This window comes from Odocoileus virginianus, chromosome 23, assembly GCF_023699985.2.
Source record: "Odocoileus virginianus isolate 20LAN1187 ecotype Illinois chromosome 23, Ovbor_1.2, whole genome shotgun sequence".
NCBI classification, from domain to species: domain Eukaryota; kingdom Metazoa; phylum Chordata; class Mammalia; order Artiodactyla; family Cervidae; genus Odocoileus; species Odocoileus virginianus.
The window spans coordinates 5,860,052-5,884,242 of record NC_069696.1 but is presented as its reverse complement, the minus strand read 5'-3'; the positions used below and the strand labels follow the sequence as shown (position 1 = coordinate 5,884,242).

Here is a 24,191-nt window from a genome sequence, read left to right as displayed (position 1 = left end):
TGAGTTCCTGCATAAAATTTCCTTTTAACAAAGTAATTCACAGCTTTAAAAGTTTGAAAACCCCAACTTTCAGAATAAAATAGAATAACCTTCCTATGTAAGCATCACCTCAGCACTAACCTAGCCTCGTCTCCTGTACCCCCACCCACCTTGCAGATGGCCCCCCAGTGCCCTCCCCTCTCTGGCACAGTCTCTTCCTCCCTCCCACATGGACTGTCATACTAAGTGACCCTCTCTCTGTACCTATGCACCTGTTGATTCTCTATCCAGCCTTCCAGGCTGAAGAAGCTGTGAAACCATCCCAATTCCCCTACACCCATCCCCCAACAGGCTCAGCTATTTTTTTGTAAAGCTACTAGCTTCTGCTGTACTTTTTGCACACTTCCATTCTAACAAATACTGTACTACAATAGTCTATCTGAACATCTACCTCTATAATATCTCCCTTTCTCTCTCAAATTCTGTGAGCAGTGACCAAGTCTTTTACTTTACTTTCTGGCACCTGTCAGTGTACAGAGCTATCCTCTCAAGGGTAAGCTGACTGAGTGATATTGGTAGGTTTCTCTTCTCAATCTAAAATATAAATTTCCCTACCCTATCCTACCAAGTGATCAAAATAAATATCACTAACAGTAAACAGCTTCCTAGGTGGCATAGTGGTAAAGAAATCGCTTGCCAATGCAGGAGACACAAGAAACATGGGTTTGATCCCTGGGTAGGGAAGATCCCCTGCAGAAAGAAATGGCAACCCACTCCAGTATTCTTGCCTGGGAAATACCATGGACAGAGGAGCCTGGCAGGCTACATTCCACGGGGTCGCAAAAAGTAGGACATGACTGAGCATGCAGGCACACACAAACACTAATGTTTACATAAAAAGCAAGCCATGGAAGGAATAGTCCTACTCATGGCTTGGGGGAAAGTGATCCAAAAAACATCTGCTTCACTGACTATGCTAAAGCCTTGTTGTGATATGGATCACAACAAACTGTGGAAAATTCTTAAAGAGATGGGAATACTGGACCACCTTACCTGATTCCTGAGAAACCTGTACACAGGTCAAGAAGCCACAGTCAGATTCAGACATGGAACAATGATTCAAAATTGGGAAAGGGGTATGTCAAGGCTATGTACTGTCACTTTTTAAATTTATTTACTATTGTTCCATGTCTGATTTAATTGAAGGTAACTGCTTTACAGTATTGCATTGGTTCTACCAAACATTAACGTGAATTAGCCATAGGTTTACCCATGTCCCCCCCACCTCCCTCCCTGTCCCACTCCTCAAGGTTGTCATCGAGCAAAAACATGGAATCCTTCACAAATCCGCGTGTCATCCTTGCACAGGGGCCATGCTAATCTTCTGCATATTCTTTCAATTTTAGCGTACGTACTGCCGAATCAACTATCACCCTGTTCATTTGACTTATATGCAGAGTACATCATAGGAAATGCCAGACTGGACTCAAGGCTGTGCAAGCTGGAATCAAAATTGCCAGAAGAAATATCAACAACCTCAGATATGCAGATGACACCACCTTGATGGCAGAAAGTGAAGAGGAACTAAAAAGTCTCTTGATGAGAATGAAAGAGGAGAGTGAAGAGCTGGCTTAAAACTCAAACGTTCAAACTCGAAGATCATTGCATCTGGCCCCAGCACTCCGTGGCAAATAGAAGTGGAAAAACGGGCAACAGTGACAGATTTTATTTTCTTGGGCTCCAAAATCACTGCGGATGGTGACTGCAGCCACTGAAATTAAAAGACGCTTGCTCCTTGGAAGGAAAGCTGACAAATCTAGACAGCATATTACAAGCAGAAACATCACTTTGCCGACCAAGGCCCATATAGTCAGAGCTACAGTTTTCCAGTAGTCATGTACGGACCTGAGACCTGGACCATAAAAAACACTGAACGCTGAAGAACTGATGCTTTCAAACTGTGGTGCTAGAGAAGACTTGAAAGCCTCTTGGACTGGAAAAAGATCAAACCAATTAATCCTAAAAGAAGTAAACCCTGAATATTCAGTGGAAGGAATGATGCTGAAGTTGAAGCTCCAACACTTTGGCCACCTGATGCAGAGAGCCAACTCACCTGAATCTAGTGAAGACTGAGGGCAGGAGGAGAAGGGGGTGACAGAGAATGAGATGACTGGATGCCATCACCAATTCAATGGACATGAGTTTGAGCAAACTCCAGATGGTGAAGGAGAAGCCTGCATGCTGCAGGTTGCCAAGAGTCCAACACAACTGAGCAACTGAACAGTAACAACTTGAAATCAGCAGCTTCTGACATGAAATAGTAAGTACCCAACTACACATGTGAAACAATCTTACTAAAACTGTTTAACTTGAATCTAACCTTGAGTTAACAGAAAAATTCAAAACATGTAATATTCTATAAGACAACTGACTGACACTCATCAAAGGGTTGTAAAAAGCAAAAAGTCAAGAGGGCTACTCCAGGTGAAAAGAAATTAAATAATATCCAGGTGCAATGCAAGAAACCTTGACCAAAACCAAACCAACAATGAAAGATATTTTTCTGATGGGGGCAGGGGGAGGAACTGAATATTAGATTAGATAATGCTATAAATATGATTAAGAAATATTATGAAACTGTTTTTAATTTTCCTTAGAAGTATTAATAGTATTGTGACTGTAAAGGAGAACATTCTTATTTTTATATTGTTCTTAGGCAATGTATGCTGAAATATTTAAGAATGAAATATCATGATGTATGTATGATAAAAAGTCTTTGACTCTGTGGATCATAAAAACTGTGGAAAAGTCTTAAAAAGAGATGGGAATACCAGACCACCTGACCTGCCTCCCGAGAAATCTGTATCCAGGTCAAGAAGCAGCAGTTAGAACCGGACATGGAACAATGGACTGGTTCCAAATTGAGAAAGGAGAACGTCAAGGCTGTACATTGTCACCCTGTTTATTTTACTTCTATGCAGAGAACATCATGGGAATCCCGGGCTGGATGAATGAAGTACAAGCTGGAATCAAGATTGCCGGGAGAAATATCAATAACCTCAGATATGCAGATGACACCATCCTTATGGCAGAAAGCAAAGAGGAACTAAAAAGCCTCTTGATGAAACTGAAAAGAGGAGAGTGAAAAAGTTGGCTTAAAACTCAACATTCAAAAAATGAAGATCATGGCATCTGGTCCCATCACTTCATGGCAAATAGATGGGAGAAAAAAATGGAAACAGTGACAGAGTTTATTTTCTTGAGCTCCAAAATCACTGCAGATGGTGACTGCAGCCATGAAATTAAAAGACGCTTGCTCCTTGGAAGAGCTATGACCACCCTAGATGGTGTACTAAAAGCAGAGAAATCACCTTGCCAACAAAGGTCCATTTACTCAAAGTTATGGTTTTTCCAGTAGTCATGTATGGATATGAGAGTTGGACCATAAAGAAAGCCGAGCACCAAAGAACTGATGCTTTTTTTTTTTTGAAATGGGCAAGTTATTTAATTAGGTTCTTTGCAAGAAGTTCAGAATACTACTTTGTGAGGGTAAATTCCATTTGTGAGAGCAAACACAGAGCGGAGGTAGCCCTGGAGCTGAGGGACAGCTTTGATTCTTCGCAGAATTTGTGAGTCCACAGCTTTCTGATCAACCTCGCGCTGCTCTGTGATCTCGTATTTCTCTCTCTCTGTGTCGAAGATCTCACCCTCTTGGTGTCTCGGCTTACGCAGCTTCTTCTTCTTGAAGTAAGTGTCAGTGAGATGTTCTGGGATTTTCACACCACTGATATCGATTTTGGCAGAGGTGGCAATGACAAATTTCTGGTGTGTTCTACGCAGAGGAACTCGATTGAGGGATAGAGGCCCAGTCACAAGTAGCAAGCCCCTGCCCAAATGCTTCAGGAAAACGACCCTCTTGCCTCTGTGGCGCCCCGTGAGGATGATCAGAACAGTCCCAGGAGTGATGCTGGCATGCAGCTTCCTCACGTGCTTACTGAACGGTTTCTTGCCGTGACTCAACAGTTTCCAAGGCACATCTTCAGTAGGGTAATACCTAGGCATTTTGCGAAGTTTGACCACTCGGGTACCACCATTCTTGTCGCCACCAACTGGTTTTGTGACAGTAGGAAGAACCCGAACCTTCTTTTTCTTTTCGACCTTGGATTTAGCTGCTGAATACTTTCTCTTATACAAGGCCTTTCTGGAATACATGGCTGATCGGGAATATCTGCCAACTCCTCTGACCAGGACAGGGTTTTGGCTGCAGTGGGGCTTCCCCTTCTTAACTTTCTTCACCACTTTCACCTTTTTAGCCTTGTTGACAGCATCAGCCTTCTTGGCTTCAGGTTTTTTCTCCTTAGTATCTGGCTTCTCAGCCTTTTCACCTGCCATCTTGCAAGATGGGAAAGAAAACTAAGGTCCAGAATTGATGCTTTTGAACTGTGGTGTTGGAGAAGACTCTTGAGAGTCCCTTGGACTGAAAGAAGATTCAACCAGTCCATCCTAAAGGAGATCAGTCCTGAATATTCATTGGAAGGACTGATGCTGAAGCTCCTATACTTTGGCCACCTGATGCAAAGAACTGACTCACTGGTAAAGACCCTGAAGCTGGGAAAGATTGAAGGCGGGAGGAGAAGGGGATAAGAGGATGAGATGGTTGGATGGCATCACCACCTCAATGGAAATGAATTTGAACAAGCTCTGGGCTGGTGACGGACAAGGAAGCCTGGCATGCTGCAGTCCATAGGGTCAGAGAGAGTCAGACACAGCTGAGCCTGAACATGCATTTTATGCATTATAAAATAAGTGCTTATTTATGCTTATACAAAGTGTGCATGGGCTTCCCGGGAGGCTCAGCGGTAAAGTATCTTCCCCTGGAGGAAGAAATGGCAACCCACTCCATATTCTTGCTTGGGAAACCCCATGGACAAAGGAGCCTGGCGGGCTACAGTCCATGGGATTACAAAGAGTCAGACAGGACTTAGCAGGTGAACAGTTCCGTTCAGTTGCTCAGACGTGTCCAACTCTTTATGACCCCATGGACTGCAGCACGCCAGGCCTCCCTGTCCATCACTTCCAATGAGCAGTTGAACAACAATATTCACACCGTCTGAAGCAGAACTATATTCTGAAGAACGATCCACTTCTGAGAAACCAGTAGTATATATGTTGCCCAATCAGAGAAAGTACCTGTATAAAATTCACCAAGAAATTCTTCACTCAAAATTTTGTGACATGTCATTTTTTGAAAATTTTACACTTATAATATACACAAGGTTGGAGCAAAGCCCTGATGGAGCAAAATGTGAATGATAATGACAATCTCGAATTGTATAATGAACCCGTGATCAATATGAAGCTCTAACAACCTTACATGATGATGTCAATTTTATCAAGCCTACAAACATGTCTCCAAAAAAACAAAACATGTCTCCAATCAACAACATTTTGGTAACAAAACATGTACTGATACATCTCCAGTTAATAATATGACAATTGCATGCAAGTTTAAGAAATACTACAGAGAAACACTTTGCTCAGTTTCCTCTAACACTAACATTTTGCACAACTACAATATTGCCACCAGGAAACTACATCCACTGATCTTATTCAGATTTCTCCAGTTTTACTTGTACTAATCTGCATGTGAGTCTGCATTCACAGCTTTTTATCCCATTAATCATTAAGTACTTGAGGAATCGAATGCAAAATAAACAAATTGATTGTTTTTCCTTCTTAAATTATCGTGTACCAACTGTCTCAAGAATCCTCTCTATTTTCATCATCAAATTCCATCCTCCAAAGAAAGAGCTAACACACACAATGCTGATGCTTCTGCAGCAGCCAACCACTGCAGCCAACTTTTCTTTAAGATTTACCTTTTGGCCATGCTGGGTCTCCCTTGCTGCATGCAGGCTTTCTCGAGTTGTGGAGAGTAGCGGCTATTCTCTAATTGCGGTGCGCAGGCTTCTCTTTGCACTGGCATCTCCTGCTGCAGAGTGCGGGCTCTAGGGCACCTGGGCTTGGGTAGCTACGGCACACTGGCTCAGTAGTCATGGCACAGGAGCTTATTTGCTCTGCGCCATGTGGGATCTTCTCAGACCAGGGATTGAACTGATGTCCCTTGCATTGTAAGGTGGACTCTTAACCACTGGAACTCCAGGAAAGCCTGCTGCAGCCAACTTTTGAGGAAAACCCCCTTTCACAAACCCAGAATGAAGATATGTCTTTTTCAACATAAAATGATCTCTGTATGCTCCAGAATTAAGCTGAACTTTGCTTCTTAGGGTTAGCCCTCTGGACTGTCCCAGACAGTTCTATGCAAATAGAAAAATATCACTTAATTCTTAGAGATTAAACGAAGAGCTATAAAAATTCTTCTCATATACTATCAACAAAACATGTAAAAAGCAACTATAAAACCACAACTATAAAACCTCTAGAAGAAAACACAAAAGAAATTCTTGGTGATCTTAGGTTAGGCTATGATTTTTTAAATACAATACCAAAAGCATGATCCAAAAAAAAAAAAAAAAGCTGGTAAGTTGGATTTCTCGAATTTAAAATATTCTGTTATTCAAGAGACACTGTTGAGGAGTTCCCTGGTGGGCTGTGGTTAGGGTTCCTGGCTTTCACAGCTGTGGCAGGGATTCAGTCCCTAGTTGTGGAACCGAGATCCTCCAAGTGGCATGGCAAAAAAAAAAAAAAAAAAAAAAGACACTGTTAAGAGAATTAAAGATAAGCCCTAGAACAGGAGAAAATATTTTCTCAGTATGCATTTATAAAGAATTTCTATTGTAAATACATGACAAACTCTCAAAACTCAATATTAAGAAAACAACGCAATATTTTAAATGGGCAAGAGATTTTTTTTTTAAATGGGCAAAGATTTTAAAAGATAATTCTCCAAAGTATGTGGATGGCAAATAATACTCAGTACAATTAGTCATGAGGCAAATGTAAATTCAAAACACAACAAGATAGCAGTATGTACCTATAAGGACAGTTTTCAAAACAACACTGACAGGAACACACACTAGATACAGAGGAACTGAGGCTCACACACTACTGGAGGGAATGCCAGAAACCACCACACTGTTTTCCAAAGGGAACCGCACACTTTCCGGCACTCAACAATCCTGCTGCTAGGTATTCACAATGACATCTGTACATGAGCGCTTAAGCAACTTTATTCATGATCGCCCAAACTAGAAATAGCTCAAATGGTCTTCTGATGAATGGATAAACAAACTCGTGTGTCCCAACAAAGGAATATTTGGCAATAAACAGAACCAAATGCTGACACATGCCACAACAGGAATTAACCTCAAATGCACTCTGCCAAGTAAAGACATCAAGCCCAAATGGCTGCATACTGTATAGTTCCATTTATGTGACACAGATAAGTGACTGCCAAGGGCTAAAGGAAATGCTTAGTTACCAAGGGGCGTGATGAAAGGTTTTAGGGAATGAACCTATTCTACACCTTGATTGTGATAGTGTTCCGCAACTGTAAAAAGTCACAGAATGTACACTAAACATGGGGGCTGTTAATATGCATAAATTATACATTAATTGAAACAACTTAAAAAGAAATGTTTGGAAAACAATTTGGCAGTTTCTTATAAAGTTAAGATGACCCAACAATTCCATGGCTAGCTATTTACTCAGAAGAACTGATAACAAGTATCTACACCAAGACTTGTAAGTGAATATGTGAAGTGAAAGTCACTCAGTCATGTCTAACTCTTTGTGACCCCATGGACTCCTCTGTCCATTCAGTTCTCCAGGCAAGAATATTGGGAGTGGGTTGCCATTTTCTTCTCCAGTAAGTGAATATACACAGCACTTATATTCAGAACAACTGAGACACACAACAATACAGATGCATCTCAAAATCATGCTGACCAAAGCCAGATACAAAGTAACATGGACTGTAAGACTATTTATGTGAAATTCTAGAGATGGCAAACTAATCTACAGTCACAGAAAGCAGATTAGTGACTGTCTCAGACAAGAGTGGAAGACGACTGCCAAGGGACCCAAGGAAAATTCGGTGGTGACAAAAATGTTCTATATTTTTGCGGGTGATTTTTGACGACGGTGTGTGGCTTGTGGGATCTTAGTTCCCTGAACAAGGATCAAACCTGTGCCCTCAGCAGTGGAAGCAGAGTCCTAACCACTGGACCACAAGGAAACTCCCTCAAAATGTTCTATATCTTGATTGAAGTAAAGATACTCAAAAGGGTGCATGCATTGGTCAAAACTCGAACTACATACTTAAACAAGATGCAAGTTTATTGTATTCAAATTATAGTTAATAAAATTGACTTTAAAACACAATGTTAATGAACACTTGACTGTCAGCATAACCCTATGGAATGAGCAAAAAACTCTCCAACAAAGAAGCTGAAGCTCAGAGAGATAGTCTGTCCACACCCTGAGCACTGCCTGGACTGGAGCCAGTATTATTCCAATGAAATCTTTTTTCCTTATTATTCTTCTTCACATATTTACAGCTTGAAATTTAAATCATTTTATCAACTTTTCCCTATTACTGGGATAAATGACTTGGCTTCAATCTGCTTAAAAACTATCCCAACAACCAAACAAATGTGTGACCCAGGATAGAGGTGAAGGACAACATCTATAAAAGTCACTGTGGGGACAAGTGACAACGTTCGGATATTGATATATTACAGAATTATTGTTAATTTCTTAAATGTGAATATGCTGATGCAGTCATGTGGGAGAGGGTCGCTATTCTTAGGAAGCGCATGGCAAAGTATTTCAGGAGAAAAGTATCACGTTGCCAGCCTACATTCTAATGGGTCATCAAAAAAGAAAACATAAAATAGAATGTTAACAACTGTTGAATCTAAACTAAAGGTATGCAAGGCTCACCTATATTTGTCTTTGAACTTCACTGTAGGTTTGAAACATTTTTAAGTATAACGAAAAAAGATCTGAAGCTTTACAATTTTTTTTATCATTTACAAATTATTTTACTTTGTGAAAATTAGTATATCAATGTTTATCCACTTAAGACGAAATTTCCAAGAAAAAAAATTTTATAAAATTAGATACTAGAAACAGTTTTGAATCAAACACTTTTAAATCTATGAATGAAAACTATAAACACCAGTCTTCCCCTGGTAGCACAGTGGAGAGGAATCCGCCTGCCAATGCAGGGGACACAGGTTCCATCCTTGGTCTGTGAAGATCCTAAATGCCTCGGAGCCGAAGCCGGTGCACCACGATTCCTAAGCCTGTACCCTAGAGCTCACAAGTTGCTGCTACGGAGCCTGCATGTTGCAACTACTGAAGTCCATGTGCCTAGAGCCTGTGTTGGCAGTAAGAGAAGCCACTGCAATGACAAGACCATGCACTGCAACGAAAAGGAAAAGCAACAAACACCCAGGGAACCTAAAATAAATAATTTCTTAAAAAATTATGAATGCAAACTTTTAAGTGTGAAAAGAACAATACAATTTGAAAATAACAATTTTGCAAGTATTATGTAATGATTGACTCAGGCAAAGCAGCATGCAAGGATTAAAACGGGTGAAATTTTGATGGTAAACAGGACATTTACATAGCATCTCCCAACCAGGTATGTCTCCGATTATAAGGGAAAAACAGTATATTCACAGCAGAGAGAGCTGGCGGACACCACCTCAAACCAAGCAATGAAAGTTAATAATAACCATCGCCATCAGACTAACTGACATCACGTGACTCTCATCTGCTGCTCTGAGGACACACCACTCCTTTAGCACTCCTGCCAAAACACAGGACCTCAATCTCATCAAGAGAGTGCATACAACAAACCCATATTGAAGGACAATCTCAATTTCAAAAGGTCAAGGTTATGAAAGACAAAGACTGAAAAACTACTCTAGGCTAACAAGAGCTGAAAGAGATCCAATAGCTAAATGCAACACATGATCCTACATTAAAAACCCAAGCCACCAAAATAATTTCTAAAATAATACTGAATTTAAAATCATAAAAATCAATTACACATTAATATCTATAGATCTTATTTAGTATTAATTTCCTGATTCTGATAACTATATTATGGCCATGTAAGAAAATGTCTGTGTTTTTAAGGCACAATAGTTCATTGCAAGGACTGATGCTGAAGCTGAAACTCCAATACTTTGGCCACCTCATGTGAAGAGTTGACTCACTGGAAAAGACCCTGATGCTGGGAGGGATTGGGGGCAGGAGGAGAAGGGGACGACAGAGGATGAGATGGTTGGATGGCATCACTGACTCAATGGACATGAGTTTGAGTAATCTCCAGGAGTTGGTGATGGACAGGGAGGCCTGGCATGCTGCGAATCATCAGGTCGCAAAGAGTTGGACACGACTGAGTGACTGAACTGAACTTAGTGTACGGTGTTAGTAACTCAATTGTGTCCGACTCTTTGCAACCCCAGGGGCTGTAGCCCACTAGGCTCCTCTGTCCACGGAATCCTCCAGGCAAGAATACTGGAGTGGATTGCCATCCCCTTCTCCGGGGATCTTCCCGACCCAGAAACTGAACCTGGGTCTATGGGGTCGCACAGAGTCGGACACGACTGAAGCGACGTAACAGCAGCAACAGCAACAGCTCCTGCATTGCAGGCAGACTGTTTATCATCTGAGCTACGGCGAATTCCTTTTTAAGGCATAAAAACACTGAAATGTTTACAAGTGAGGGCTATCAAGTTTGCAACTTACTCTCAGGGAACAGACAGGTGGTTCCTAAAGGCAGAGGTGGTGTGATGGGTAAATGGGTCATCAGGTACAAATCTCCATTCATAAGTAAGTCCTGGGGATGTGATGTACAACATGGTGACCACAGTCAATAATACTGTGTTGTATTGATGTATATGTGAAAATTGCTAAGAGAATAGATCTTAAAAAGTTCTCGTTGCAAGAAAAATAAATTGTAACTATATGTGGTGTTGAATCTAACTTGCAGCGACCAGCCCTTAATATATATTAATATGGAATCATTATGCCATTCACCTGAAACTAACAATGTTATACGTCAACTGCATTTTCAATTTAAAAAAAGGATAGATAAGTTGACGCACGAGGAACACTAAGCAGTGCCTGGAGCACCCACAGTGGGCACCAAATTCATGTTAGCTTTTGTAATGAAATGTAAGATAAAAATTGACTATGAAGAAAGTTCAAGACAAAACTTCAAACATAGACAGTAATAAGAGAAGTCTAATGAACAAAAACACTAATCCTATCTTGGGTAGAAAAACAAACTTTCTGTCCATGGCTGTTATGATAGTAAACAACTAAAAATAAAACCTCAATGCTCCATTGAGGATTGGTTAAGTAAAATCAGACCATAAATGCTCTGAAGCTATTAAAGTCACAATGTATGCTATGAAAGGGCATTCTACATGGTGTATTATTATTAACTGAATAAAACAGGAATCACAAGAGTATGTAAAAGTATGAGCCTATGTTTATAAAATATTTAACACATGCACATATCCCTCTTTGGGGGGCAAGGAGTGCATACTCCCTTCAGATGCTTGGGGGTTCCTGCACGATGGACAGCAGTGGCGGGGGGGCTGAAGTCTTCCTATTAATCCCCCTAATTTCTGCTCTTCCAAATGCAAGAGTTTGGTTTGCATCGCAGCTTCTCGTTGTGACCTAACTGCTTTTCCACGCCAGCCTGGTAACCCTTGTATTTCCTAAGCTACAATCCCAAAAATGGGAATTGACCCAGTGCATCTTTTCAGGCAAGATGTGTCAGGTTAGTAACCAGGATATAGACTTACTTCACGAGGTAGGAGAGAAAGGGAGCAAAGGGCAGGTAGAACAGTCAGATTAACTTCCAAAAATTTTTGTACAGCCAGGAAGGAGATAAGACAAACAAATAAGTGAAGGAAATACTCCTTTCTGTGGAGATGTTACTTCCCCAAGCATGGGGAACTGTGATTAGAAAGAACATATCACACTGCTGGGCTCAGCTGGTAAAGAATCCGCCTGCGATGCAGGAGAATCCGGTTTGATTCCTGGGTCAGGAAGATCTGCTGGAGAAGGGATAAGCTACGCACTCCAGTACTCTGGCCCAGAGAATTCCATGGACTGTATAGTCCATGGGGTCGCAAGGAGTAAGGCACAACTGAGCGACTTTCACATCACACTGATAGCTATCCTGTTTGTACATAAACTCTCATTATAGAAGGATCAGAGTCCCATTTAAGTAGTAGTCTTCAGTTCAGTCGCTCAGTCGTGTCTGACTCTTTGCGACCCCATGGACTGCAGCACGCCAGGTCTCTCTGTCCATCACCAACTCCTGGAGTTTACTCAAACTCATGTCCATTGAGTCAGTGATGCCATCCAACCATCTCATCCTCTGTCTTCCCCTTCTCCTCCTGCTTTCAATCTTTCCCAGCATCAGGATCTTTTCCAATGAGTTAGCTCTTCGCATCAGGTGGCCAAAGTATTGGAGTTTCAGCTTCAACATCAGTCCAGTTTCAGGTTCAACATCAGTTACACTATCAGTAGTAGTCTTACAGATCATTAAATACTAACAAAGAATCTAAGAACTGGAGAATTCCAAACAAACAATAGATAAGCAAGAGTAAATCTAAAATTCTAATGATAAAAAGGGTACATTTCTGTGCCCAGATTTTCATTTTCCTAAACAGGAAGCTAAAACAAGGAGTAACCGGCAATCCTAGGGGTGGGGTCACTACTACCCCACCTCCCAACAATCAGAAAGGGAAAAAGAGTGAAGAGGACTGTCAGCACAAAACAGGGAAGAAAATTTGGAAACTCTTTTAAAAAGCCAGGGAAGGATTGTCCCACAATGCACCTCTTCAGTAAGGCACTAAAATGTTAACATGGGAGGAATTGAGGATTCTTCTCATATTGTGTACTATTCATGAAGAATTTTTTTAAACATTCATTCTTTCCCACCATTCTTTTAAGCCTCCTAGAGAGCTCGCTTCCTCTCTCATTCCAGGAGAATGCAGTTTTAGCTGCTCCCTCTTCCTCTCTCCAACAGCCTTCTCTAATGTCATCTCTTGCTTTTGCTGTTGTTGTTCAGTCACTGCTAAGTCGCGTCCAACTCTGCAACCCCATGGGCTGCAGCATGCCAGGCTCCTTCCTCTGTTCTCTACAATCTCTGAGAGTGTGCTCAAATTCATGTCCACTGAGTCGGTGATGCTATCTCCAACCTCTTCCAATCACCAACCCAATGGGTGTTTTCAACTGTAATTGTAATTTTCCTGTACTTCCCTGAAACACTCAGCAATGCAGACCCTAGAGCTGTGCAACCATCCTGTAACCACGCACAGGCAGCCGCCTGAGCACCTGAGGCCCTCGTCACTGAGCAGCATAGCTGCCACGATCCTCCAGACCCCACGTTCTAGGACAGACCACCCTGCTTTTTAGTGCAGCGTCCCATCACTTGCAGCTCAAAACATCCTCACCCCATACTACCTTCCTGATGCACCGCACCCAACACTATTATCTAGTTCCACTCAAAGCCAGGAACAAGGTCTCTTCCTGTCACCGCTACCTGCAGCATTTTACACTCACTCCACTCCTAGAGTTAAGCCTAGATACCAAAACATGTAGTACTCAGGACATTCTTTTTCTAAAACTTTAAGATCATTCTTGTCTAAAACTTCAGTGCCTGAATAAAAAAGATCCACACAAGTGGGTCTGGCATTCCAGGCCTGCTGCAGCATCCTGCCTCCATTTTTCAGTAGCCCTCCACAGAAGAGAACTCTGATCTCCTTGCGCTGACTTCCTCACTGTGACCCCCTCCCAGCTCTGCCTTCTCCAGAAAGCACTTCACTCATGACCCCTGAGGCCTTTGAACTCCTGCAGCCATAGCTGCTCCCCAGCCAGCCACCCTTTCCTCCCCCACAACTACTCCAATTTCCCAGGGCAGCAGAAGAACTGCAGCCAGGCCCTTAGCTCTGCAATCATTCTGGGGCAGTTAGTATTAATAAAAGTGACAACAGAGAAAGGAGACTGCCTGGGATTTCAGACTCCACTTTTCTTTGTAATTTCACTACTACTTTAGAGTTGCATGTTACAGAAATCTAAAGTACAGTTATAGATAATGAAGAGAGGGGCTCCATCAAAAGTGATGAAAATCCAGCTATATGGACACAGGTATTCTCAACACTGTTAGAACATTCCCCTCCCAATCCCCAACATCCAGTAAGGAAAGCTGGGGTGCCTGCTTCAACAGCACAGTGGAAAATAGGGGAGAAAAGGTCTTTCAGAAACAATGTGTGGCATACTAACCCAAATCAATATCAGTCTAAGAGTGAAAAAAATTAAATCCCTTATTCATAACACAAGTGAAGTTTCTCTCAGTCACCTTTCCCCTATCTAAGTGTCCCCTAGACAAAGAACTGATTATAAAAACTGTCTCTCACGCCATGAAGACTCTGCAAACACAACCTTTCAGGGAAGTAAGAGACACAATGGGGATGGGGAGAAAAGATTTGCTAAAGTAGATTTGCTAATTTAACACATTTTCTGTCAAGCAAATCAACTGTCCTCAGTGTATTGTTGTTGAAACAATGACCACTCAGGGAGCAGTGTTCATCAAAAGCAACTGGCCTAGAGAAAAACACTCTCCCCTCCACCAGACTGCTCACAGCAGTCTCAGCTGTAAGAACTTACTCCATTCTTAGCAATTATTAATGGGAGGTGATTTGAAGGTTCAACATTAAAAAGATAATAAACAGTTTAGAATAACCGTGGCCCCATCAGTGCCTGTTTGCACTTACTTGCGGGTCACGGCGGAGCACAGAAGGGTGCAGAGTCTGTGGGGACATTCAGTCCCGGGGCCACAGGCCACCCTAAGAAAGCCCAAGATGCTGTTGTTGACGTTCAGTCTCTTAAGTCATGTCCAACTCTTTGCGACCCCATGGGCTGTATGCAGCACGCCGGACTGCTCTGTCCTTCACCATCTCCCAGAGTTTGCTCAAACTCAAGAGGCTGGGCCGGGGCCAAAGCTGAAGTGACTGTGACCGTGAGACGCCCAGGACAGGGCCATGTGTCCAGTGCCCATCCTCCAGGCCACACACAAGGCCGCCTTCCAAAGGTTTCTACAGAAACCGCGTGCACTGGGCATGTGGATGATCCACATCACTGAGGGCCGGCCGGAAGGGCCTGACTCCACACCCGGAAGCCTGCAGTGTGTGACGGCTCGGACCGCCCCCACGCAACCTTTCCTGCCAACTAAAATGATGCCCAGTGTGAACCCACTGGGCCTGCGATGCGGCCAGAGCTGAGGCCGCACAGGAAGGCGTGGGTTCTGCGTAAATTACACACCTCATCCTGCCTGAGCTCCATCCCAGCACACGGGCACGCACACACACTGTCCGCATGCACAGTGGGCGCGTGCACACACGCACGCTCACCACCCCCTGCTTCAGTCCTGCAAGAGGGCTGAGGGCCCCCTTCAGGTATGCACGTCGTCGTGGCTCCCTCTCCACAGCCCCCCAACCTGTCCTCTTCCCCTAAATGATTCTGGGTGGGAAGGGTGTGTAAGGGTGTGTGTGTGTGTGTGTGTGTGTGTGTGTGTGTCACTCAATCGTGTCCAACTCTGCGACATGTGTGTGTATATGTGTCAGTCGTGTCAGACTCTGTGACCCCACGGACTGAAACCTGCCAGGCTCCCCTGTCCATGGAATTCTCCAGGCCAGAATACTGGAGTGGGTAGCCGTTCCCTTCTCCAGGGGATCGTCCCAACCCAGGGACCGAACCGGGGTCTCCTACATTGCAGATGGATTCTTTACCAACTGAGCTACCAGGTAAGCCCTAAGCAAAGAATTAACCAAAGATCTGTTTCCCAGATAGAAACAGAATAGAATGGGAAAGACTAGAGATCTCTTCAAGAAAACTAGAGATGCCAAGGGAACATTTCATGCAAAGATGGGCACAATAAAGGACAGAAATGGTATGGACCTAACAGAAGCAGAAGATATTAAGAAGAGGTGACAAGAATACACAGAAAAACTATACAGAAAAGATCTTCATGACCCAGACATCCTGGAATGCAAGGTCAAGTGGGCCTTAGGAAGCATCACTATGAACAAAGCTAGTGGAGATGATGGAATTCCAGTTGAGCTCTTTCAAATCCTAAGAGATGATGCTGTGAAAGTGCTGCACTCAATATGCCAGCAAATTTGGAAAACTCAGCAGTGGCCACAGGAATGGAAAAGGTCAGTTTTCTTTCCAATCCCAAAGAAAGGCAATGCCAAAGATTGCTCAAACTACCGCACAACTGCACTCATCTCAAAAGCCAGCAAAGTAATGCTCAAAATATTCCATGCCAGGCTTCAGCAGTACATGAACCACGAACTTCAGATGTTCAAGCTGGATTTAGAAAAGGCAGAGGAACCAGAGATCAAATTGCCAAAATCCATTGAATCATTGAGAAAGCAAGAGAGTTCCAGAAAAACATCTACTTCTGCTTTATTGACTATGCCAAAGCCTTTAACTGTGTGGACCACAGCAAACTGGAAAATTCTTAAAGAGATGGGAATACCAGACCACCTGTCCAGCCTCCTGAGAAATCTGTATGCAGGTCAAGGAGCAACAGTTAGAACTGGACATGGAACAACAGACTGGTTCCAAATTGGGAAAGGAGTACAACAGGCTGTATATGTCACCCTGCTTATTTAACTTATATGCAGAGTATATCATGAGAAATGCTGGGCTGGAAGATGCACAAGCTGGAATCAAGACTGCCGGGAGAAATATCAATAACCTCAGATATGCAGATGACACCACCCTTACAGCAGAAAGTGAAGAAGAAGTCAAGAGCCTCTTGATGAAAGTGAAAGAGGAGAGTGAAAAAGTTGGCTTAAAACTCAACCTTCAAAAAACTAAGATCATGGCATCTGGTCTCATCACTTCATGGCAATTAGACGGAGAAACAATCGAAACAGTGACAGACTATTTGGGGGGCTCCAAAATCACTGCAGATGGTGACTGCAGCCATGAAATTAAAAGACGCTTGCTCCTTGGAAGAGAAGTTATGACCAACCTAGACAGCAAATTAAAAAGCAGACATAACTTTGGCAACAAAGGTCCGTCTAGTCAAAGCTTTGGTTTTTCCAGTAGTCATGTATGGATGTGAGAGTTGGACTATAAAGAAAGCTGAGTGCAGAAGAATGGATGCTTTTGAACTGCGATGTTAGAGAAGACCCTCGACAGTCCCTGGGACTGAAAGGAGATCCAACCAGTCAATCCTAAAGGAAATCAGTCCTGAATATTCATTGGAAGGACTGACGCTGAAGCTGAAGGTCCAATACTTTGGCCACCTGATGCGAAGAACTGACTCATTTGAAAAGACCCTGATGCTGAGAATGACTGAAGGCAAAAGAAGGGGACAACAGAGGATGAGATGGTTGGATGGCATCACTGACTTGATGGACATGAGTCTGAGTAAACTCCAGGAGTTGGTGATGGACAGGGAGGCCATGCGTGCTGCAGTCCATGGGGTTGCAGAGAGTCAACGACTGAGCGACTGAACTCAACTGTTTCCTAGTGAACTGAACTGTTTCCTGGGCTGATGACGGCAAACTCAGCATAAATAAATCCCATCAACCCTACACAAAAAAAACATTACGTCCAGAACAGGACTCCCTATGGGGCAGGGTCCCATTTGTGGATTTGCTGGTTTAGTTTGGTACAGAATTAATTTCTAAGATAGGGACTCCAACACAGCGTATAGAAAAAGAAAGTTAAAGTGTCACTCAGTCGACTCTTTTTTTGGGAACCCCATGGACTGTAACCTGCCAGGCTCCTCTGTCCAAAGGATTTTCCAGGCAAGAATACTGGAGTGGGTTGTCATTCCCTTCTCCAAGGGATCTTCCCAACCCAGGAATCCAACCTGGGTCCTCCAGCATTGCAGGCAGATTCTCTACTGTCTGAGCCACCTGGCCCTAACCAATGAGCTCAGGAAAACTTTCTGGATCAGTTACCTGTGCCGTGCATGCTGAGAAACATTTCAAGGGAATCGCAGCACTTTGGCCAGAGGAATATCCTAGAAATCACCCAGTCCACAACGGTCTTTTTATAGATAGGGCATCTGAAACCAAATGATCTATCTAAAATCGCAGCACCAGGTAATGACAGAGGTAGGTCCACAGTCCAGGTTTCTGGCTCTCTGCATGATCCCTTCGACAAGTACCTTCAGTCCCATCAACTCTATCTAAGGCCATCTAGCTAGAAACTGCCTTCTGTCCCCCTGCACTCTGTCCACACCCACTTTTTATCTAAACCACGTGTGCACTGGCAGTTTCCCAGCAATGCCAGAGCTCCTCATTCTTACCCCCCACCCAACACACCACAAGAAGCCAGCCCCTTAAAAAAAAAAACCACTGGAATTCAGCCCTCAGCCTCTCCTGATCAAAGGGCAGATTGTCGGTTCTACCAAATGCTGCCATGTTGCCAAGTCGTATTTTGGGCTTCCTCACTGTGTTCCAGAAAATTAAGCAAGACCAAACTGAACTTCCGTGGTAAAGCAAGCCACATGCTAACATGAGTTGTCCTTCAGCAATGAGAGGTTACTGCTCTTTCCACAACTGGAGAATCTCCAACTACCCTTCTGAAGCTTCTCTAATAGGCAAATGAAGATGAAGACAACGACTTCCCCTTTAAGACACTGGTATAAGCAGAATGGGATCCACGGTTCACCTTGGGGGAGTTACACTCTGAGGGAGCAGTCCCCCTTTCAGGTTTCAAGATCTACCCTCTGTTATTCACATCCTGTTCTTGGGCTTTCCTCCTCAGAGGAGCATACCCTGAGTCTTAAGGAGACACTGAGCATCTGGTATTTTCCATTCAATAGATTATTGTAACTACTAATTTTTGCACCATGCAGCATGTGTGTTCCCTGACCAGGAATCTAACCCTGACACCCTGCAGTGAAGTGCAGAGTCTTAACCATTGGACCTCGAGGGAAGTCCAAAAAACTACTAGTTTTTGAATAATTTTAAGTCCCCTATTTCCTTTAGTCCTGCTCAAATGCCATCTTCTCAATGAGGCCACCCACACCTTTGCAATCCCATGCACTGTAGCCTGCCAGACTCCTCTGTCCATGGGATTTCCCAGGCAAGAAGAATGGAGTAAGTAGCCATTCCCTTCTCCAGGACCACTGGATCCTCCAGGATCCCCTGACCACTTCAGGGGATCAAACTCAAGTCTCCTACACTGCAAGCAGACTCTTTACTGTCTGAGCCACCAGAGAAATCCCTCCCACACTTAATCGCCCTATTTTAAATTATAACAACCCACCCCCTCAACTTGGCCCTCTCTGTGTCAATTTATTATTATCTGTCTCCTTCCACTAAGGAATGTTTGTGTTATGTTCACATCTGTATCTCCAGCACTTAATAGATTGCATCTAGCACATAGTGGATGTTCAATAAGTATTTGCTGAAAGAACCAAATGAAATCATGAACTTGTCCCTCTGTATTCGGCAGAATACAGATCCTTTAAGATCTGTATTTTAAGATCCTTTAAAAGGATCTTTTGTACCCCACATTATTAAGAACCAAAGAACTCTAGACCTGCACTGTGAAATCTTGGCCATTACTTCTAGGTCCAGCCATTCATTTCATAAATAATGAAAACTAAAATAGAAGCTGTGTGATGTAGCAGCACCAGCAAAGAATTTGGTATCAAAGAACCTGAGATCCAGGTGAGTCTGTGCAAGAAATTTAGCCTGTCTAAACTTCTAATTTCCTCATCTGCAAAACTGCTACTTTCCAATGATTAATGACGACAGATAAAATGAGAAAACATTTGGAAAATGTACAAAGTGCTATACAAGTGTCCTTCACCATTAGGCTATTTGACCTGCCGAAGGTCAAAGAGGCAGTAGTAGCAAAACAAGCGTAAGAATTCAAGTTTTCTAGCTCCTGATCCAGGGCATCTCATGTCATGAAACTAGCCTCTGGTTCCCCTATTCAAGGCCAACTTAAATCTTTCATCTAGTTCAAGATCTTTTAACCTTTGCATGGCTGTGATTGCTTTCAAAATTTGACGAAAGTGACAACAAAGTACATACATGTACACCAACACAAAATCTCCTATAACCCATCCTTGGGCCCCAGGCCCAGAGAACTAAGACTGATATACTAATAAGTTACTCTCAGCAAGTTTTTATCACCTATTTTCATAATTATGAATAATATCTATGAATAAACATAATAATGCTTAATAATTCATGCTAAGGATTTAACCCAAAGGATTCGTTCTCAAAGCAGGAAGCTCGGGGGAAAAAAAGTACACGGGACTTTTACTAATAAATATCAGATTATTTTGATCATGTTGCCACTGTGTGAACCAGATAATTCTACATGACCATTTTCAAATAATCACATAGAGGCCCCATGGTTTCTTCTCTGGAGAAAATATACCCAAAATGTTTATAATGTAATTTTTCCCTGCAACCCTATACTCATCACAATTAACTCCAGACAAGATTACTGAAGATGGTCTATCTCCTCCCTTAACCGAAATCTAGTTAAGTATGATGCTATTCACTGTAAAGAGCACTTGTTAGGGGAAAAAAGAAAATCAGTACTAAATCTTCAGGAAGGTCAATTCACCATTCTTCATTCTCTAATCATGACAAAACATAACCAGCCTAACCCACTAGAATGTTAAACAATCATAGAAAATTTGGTAATATAAATGAAGTGGTTCTGCATTTGATAATCCTGAGGCAAAGGAGGTGTGCCATGAGCTTCTTTGATAATCCATCCAGTTAAGCAGCTAGTAACAAATGTTTCATAATACCAACCACTGAATTCAGTATCATTAATCTACAGTTGTCCAGCTACACACAGCTCAGTCTCCTCATCTGGAAAATTAGAACAGGCCACAAATACACTGTGAGTGTGTTTAGGAATTTCTAAGTAACAGTTTTTATCCCTGGGTGGTGGGATTATGGGTGATTTAATTCTCTTACCTATATTTTGCTATAATTTTCAAGTTTTATATTGTGATTATGCACTGCTTTTTAAAACCACAAATTTTGAACTTAAAATATGTCTACACATTTGCAGATTTTTGATCTGATGACTGCAGAACCCCTATCTGTGGGGCAGCAACACAGATGTCCCTAAACACAACCCAAAAAACAAGAATCCAGTACACTGATTCTTCTAAAGAAATCTTGTATATTCAAGGCTAATTAACAGAGGAAAAAGGTTTTCTTACATGCAAAAATAAAAATATCCACTCTTTGGGGACCAGTTAAATGGGAGGTCTTGACCTCTTACAGAATTGCAGCATGAATGCTCCCAGCCTGTTAGCTATCTAAGAGATTGCCTTGTTTTAGATAAATATAAGCCAAGTCCTTGAAGATTCTGCTTCCTAAATTTTCTGTAAATCCATGGGTTCAGTTTGGTTGTCAAGGGTAAGATGAGTCCTTTCCCACAGCTGAAAACTTAATTTCCTTAAAAAGCTGATATCCAACTTCTACCACTTGGTATTATTCATCATTTCTATCTTTTAAAGTTACTGTAAATTAAGATTATAGGGTCTTTCCAGCCGTCCTAACAGGTACACCTCAGTATTAGTACTGTTTTTTGTTGGTCTGTTTTAAGAAGATTCTTCCAGTGCATCATAAACTGTAATCAAGTGATCCTTTTTCAACCTTTCAGAACACTAAATTAGGTTTTTTTTAAAAAATCACCTAACCAAAATAAATTTATTTACTTCTTAGAGAATCAAAACTGATCGTATTCTCAGTAAGTTCTGCACTCTCAGAATCAAATTTGCTAGAAAACTAAAAATTACTTTGAAAATTATTAGTGAAAAGTTTAATCTGTATTCATCAAATTCATCAAAACACATTCATGTGAAAAAGATTACAGAAGAATTACACAAGTAAGTCACTATTAGTTAGCCATCGACCGAACATCTCCAAATTATAGAGAGATACGGATGAGTACCATAATATATACAAGTTGAATTCCAAATATTCATTCGTATATACTTCAAATAGCGTACACTTTAACTACAACCACCAAAAAAGTGTCACTTCCAAGAAATACTGGGATCCGAAGAGAAAACACTCATCTCAAGTGGCCCTGATTATTCACCTGTAGCAACGATTTTTCACTTCTGTTATACATACAAATTGGACCTCTCAGATCAGGTTACATTTCCTTTAGGAATTAAAGCAGCTAATACTTAGAAACCACTGATTTATTTCTTAGAACATAAAACGTTATTTATAAATTACTCTAGATTTCTGTAACAATTTAGGGCAAAATTTGTTACCTCTTTTTTTTTTTCCCCAATCAACCAAATCGGAATATTTGGATTTTTGAAAGATGAAGTTTTCTGCACAGTGTTTTTAGACGGGGTTCGTGAACTCTAACCTGTAATTCAGCACCGCCTCAGTTTTATCACATTTCAGGGAGAAAATGGGGCAGGGGCAAGTTTAGCGGCACCGCGACGGCATTGTCACCACAACACCTCCCACCACAGCCACCATTTTGAGCAGCAGAATTAAAGTGCTGAGGATTTTGACCAACTAAAAGGAAACACGGGGTCTTCGGGACAGTTGTGGAGCGAGTCCTGACGCTCAGCATTCCCTAATCTGCCGTTTCTCCCCCTCAGTCCGCGGGAACCGCCGTCCCACTCACATTTTTAGAAAAAGCCGTGCTCGTCCGAGTCACGTCCCAACTTTGAAAACGGCGTGCGGCGCCGGGCCCCCGCACCCGAGGCCGCCGCATTGTCGCCGCAGCCGCCCGCCCGCCCGCCGGCCCGCACCCTCCGGGCTGCCGCCGGGCGCGCCTCCCTCGGGTGGCGGACCCACAGCCCCCGCTCGCCGGCCCGGCCGCGCCGGTCTCGCACCTTTGTCCGGGGCCGCGGCACCGACTGGCCGCGCGCTCGGCCCCAGGCGGCCGGGGGAGGGGTCGGGGCGCCGGCCGGGGGCGCCCGCCCGCCAGCCCGCCGGGCCCCACAAAGCCCGCCGCCCGCTACCCCGACCGCCCGGCCCCGCGCTGCGCCCGCCGGGACGCCGCCCGGAGTAACGGCCCAACTTTCACCACCGCTCGGGTCCCCTCAGCCCGGACCCCGATCCCCGCCCGCCCGCCCGCCCGGGCCAGTCGGGAGCGCTCCTCGCGCTCAGCCCCCGACTCAGCCCCTCAGAGTCAGCCGCTCGGAGGTCCCAACGCGCCGCCGCCCCGACCCCCTACCCGGGTCCCGACCCCCACCCCGGCCCGGCTCGGCCCGGCCCGCGCACCTCGATCTCGAAGTCCGGCAGGCGGAACGCCGTGCGGAAGAGCGAACAGAAGTGCGCGATGGCCGGCACTTCCCACCACGAGCGCAGCTCGCCCAGCCCGGCCGCGCCGCCCTCCTCGGGGCGCATCTCCGGCCGCGCCGCCGCCTCCGCGCCCGCCGCCCGCCCGCTCCCGGAGCCGCTCCGGCCGAGCTACCGCGGCGGCTGCCCCGGGCCCATCGCGCCGCGGCCCGGCCGCCCAGCCCGCACAATGTCGCCGCGGCTCGCGGGGAACAGATGGGCCGGGGGCGGGCGGGGGCGGGGCCTCGGCACAACAACAACCCCGCCCCCGCCCCCGCCCGCCGCCCGCGGGCCGCGCTCGGGCGGGGGAGGGGCGCCCGAGGGCCGGGGGGAGGGGCTGCGGTCGAGCACCGCCCCCCAGCCCCGCCGGGCCCCGCCCCCACGTGGCCGGGGGTCGCGCCCCTCCGAGGCCGGCTGTCTGCGCCTCGCCAGGCTGCGCCCACGTGGGTCCGGGGCGGCGGACCCCACACCCGGGCAGAGCCCTCGGCCTCCTACCCCTCCCGGGCCTTGGGAGACCCCCCCGCCGTCCGCGGTGCGCGGGGTGCTGCGTGGGGGTGGGGGGTGGTTCCCCCTGGCCCGGGGGCGCCCGCGCTCCGGTCCCGTCCGGTCCCGGGCGCAGCCGCTCGAGGACGCGCGTGGGGACCTCTGAGCGCGGACGCCTGACCGACCGGCCGGCGCAGTGGCCGCATTCAGCTGGGATGTTACGGAGTGCGCCTCCGGTTTATTCTCTTCCTCGTTTTATTCCCATCAATTTAGTAACCTGTTCTTTTTTTATATATATAAGGCAGCATTAAAAAAAAAAAACTTAAAGAACATGTATATTTAACTAGATGTTTCCTGGAAGAAAATACTTATTCAACACTGCACACTGCCCCGCCGCTCGCC

General features: G+C 44.3%; 1 protein-coding gene, 1 non-coding gene and 1 pseudogene across 2 annotated transcripts in view; all 3 read right to left on the bottom strand.

The window, feature by feature from the left end:
* The window catches only part of CECR2 (CECR2 histone acetyl-lysine reader), a 116,974-nt gene extending 93,470 nt beyond the window's left edge, over positions 1-23,504 (bottom strand). Inside the window, exon 1 of the mRNA XM_070453280.1 lies at positions 23,250-23,504. Coding sequence (XP_070309381.1) covers positions 23,250-23,375 — 126 coding nt within the window. The 5' untranslated portion in view covers positions 23,376-23,504. The remainder of the gene's footprint in view (positions 1-23,249) is intronic.
* Positions 1,303-1,406, bottom strand: LOC139030758 (U6 spliceosomal RNA). The gene has a single exon (XR_011483160.1). It is a non-coding gene; the product is annotated as a U6 spliceosomal RNA (small nuclear RNA).
* Positions 3,480-4,386, bottom strand: LOC110139015 (large ribosomal subunit protein eL6 pseudogene; annotated as a pseudogene).
* Positions 23,505-24,191: the final 687 nt, after the last annotated feature.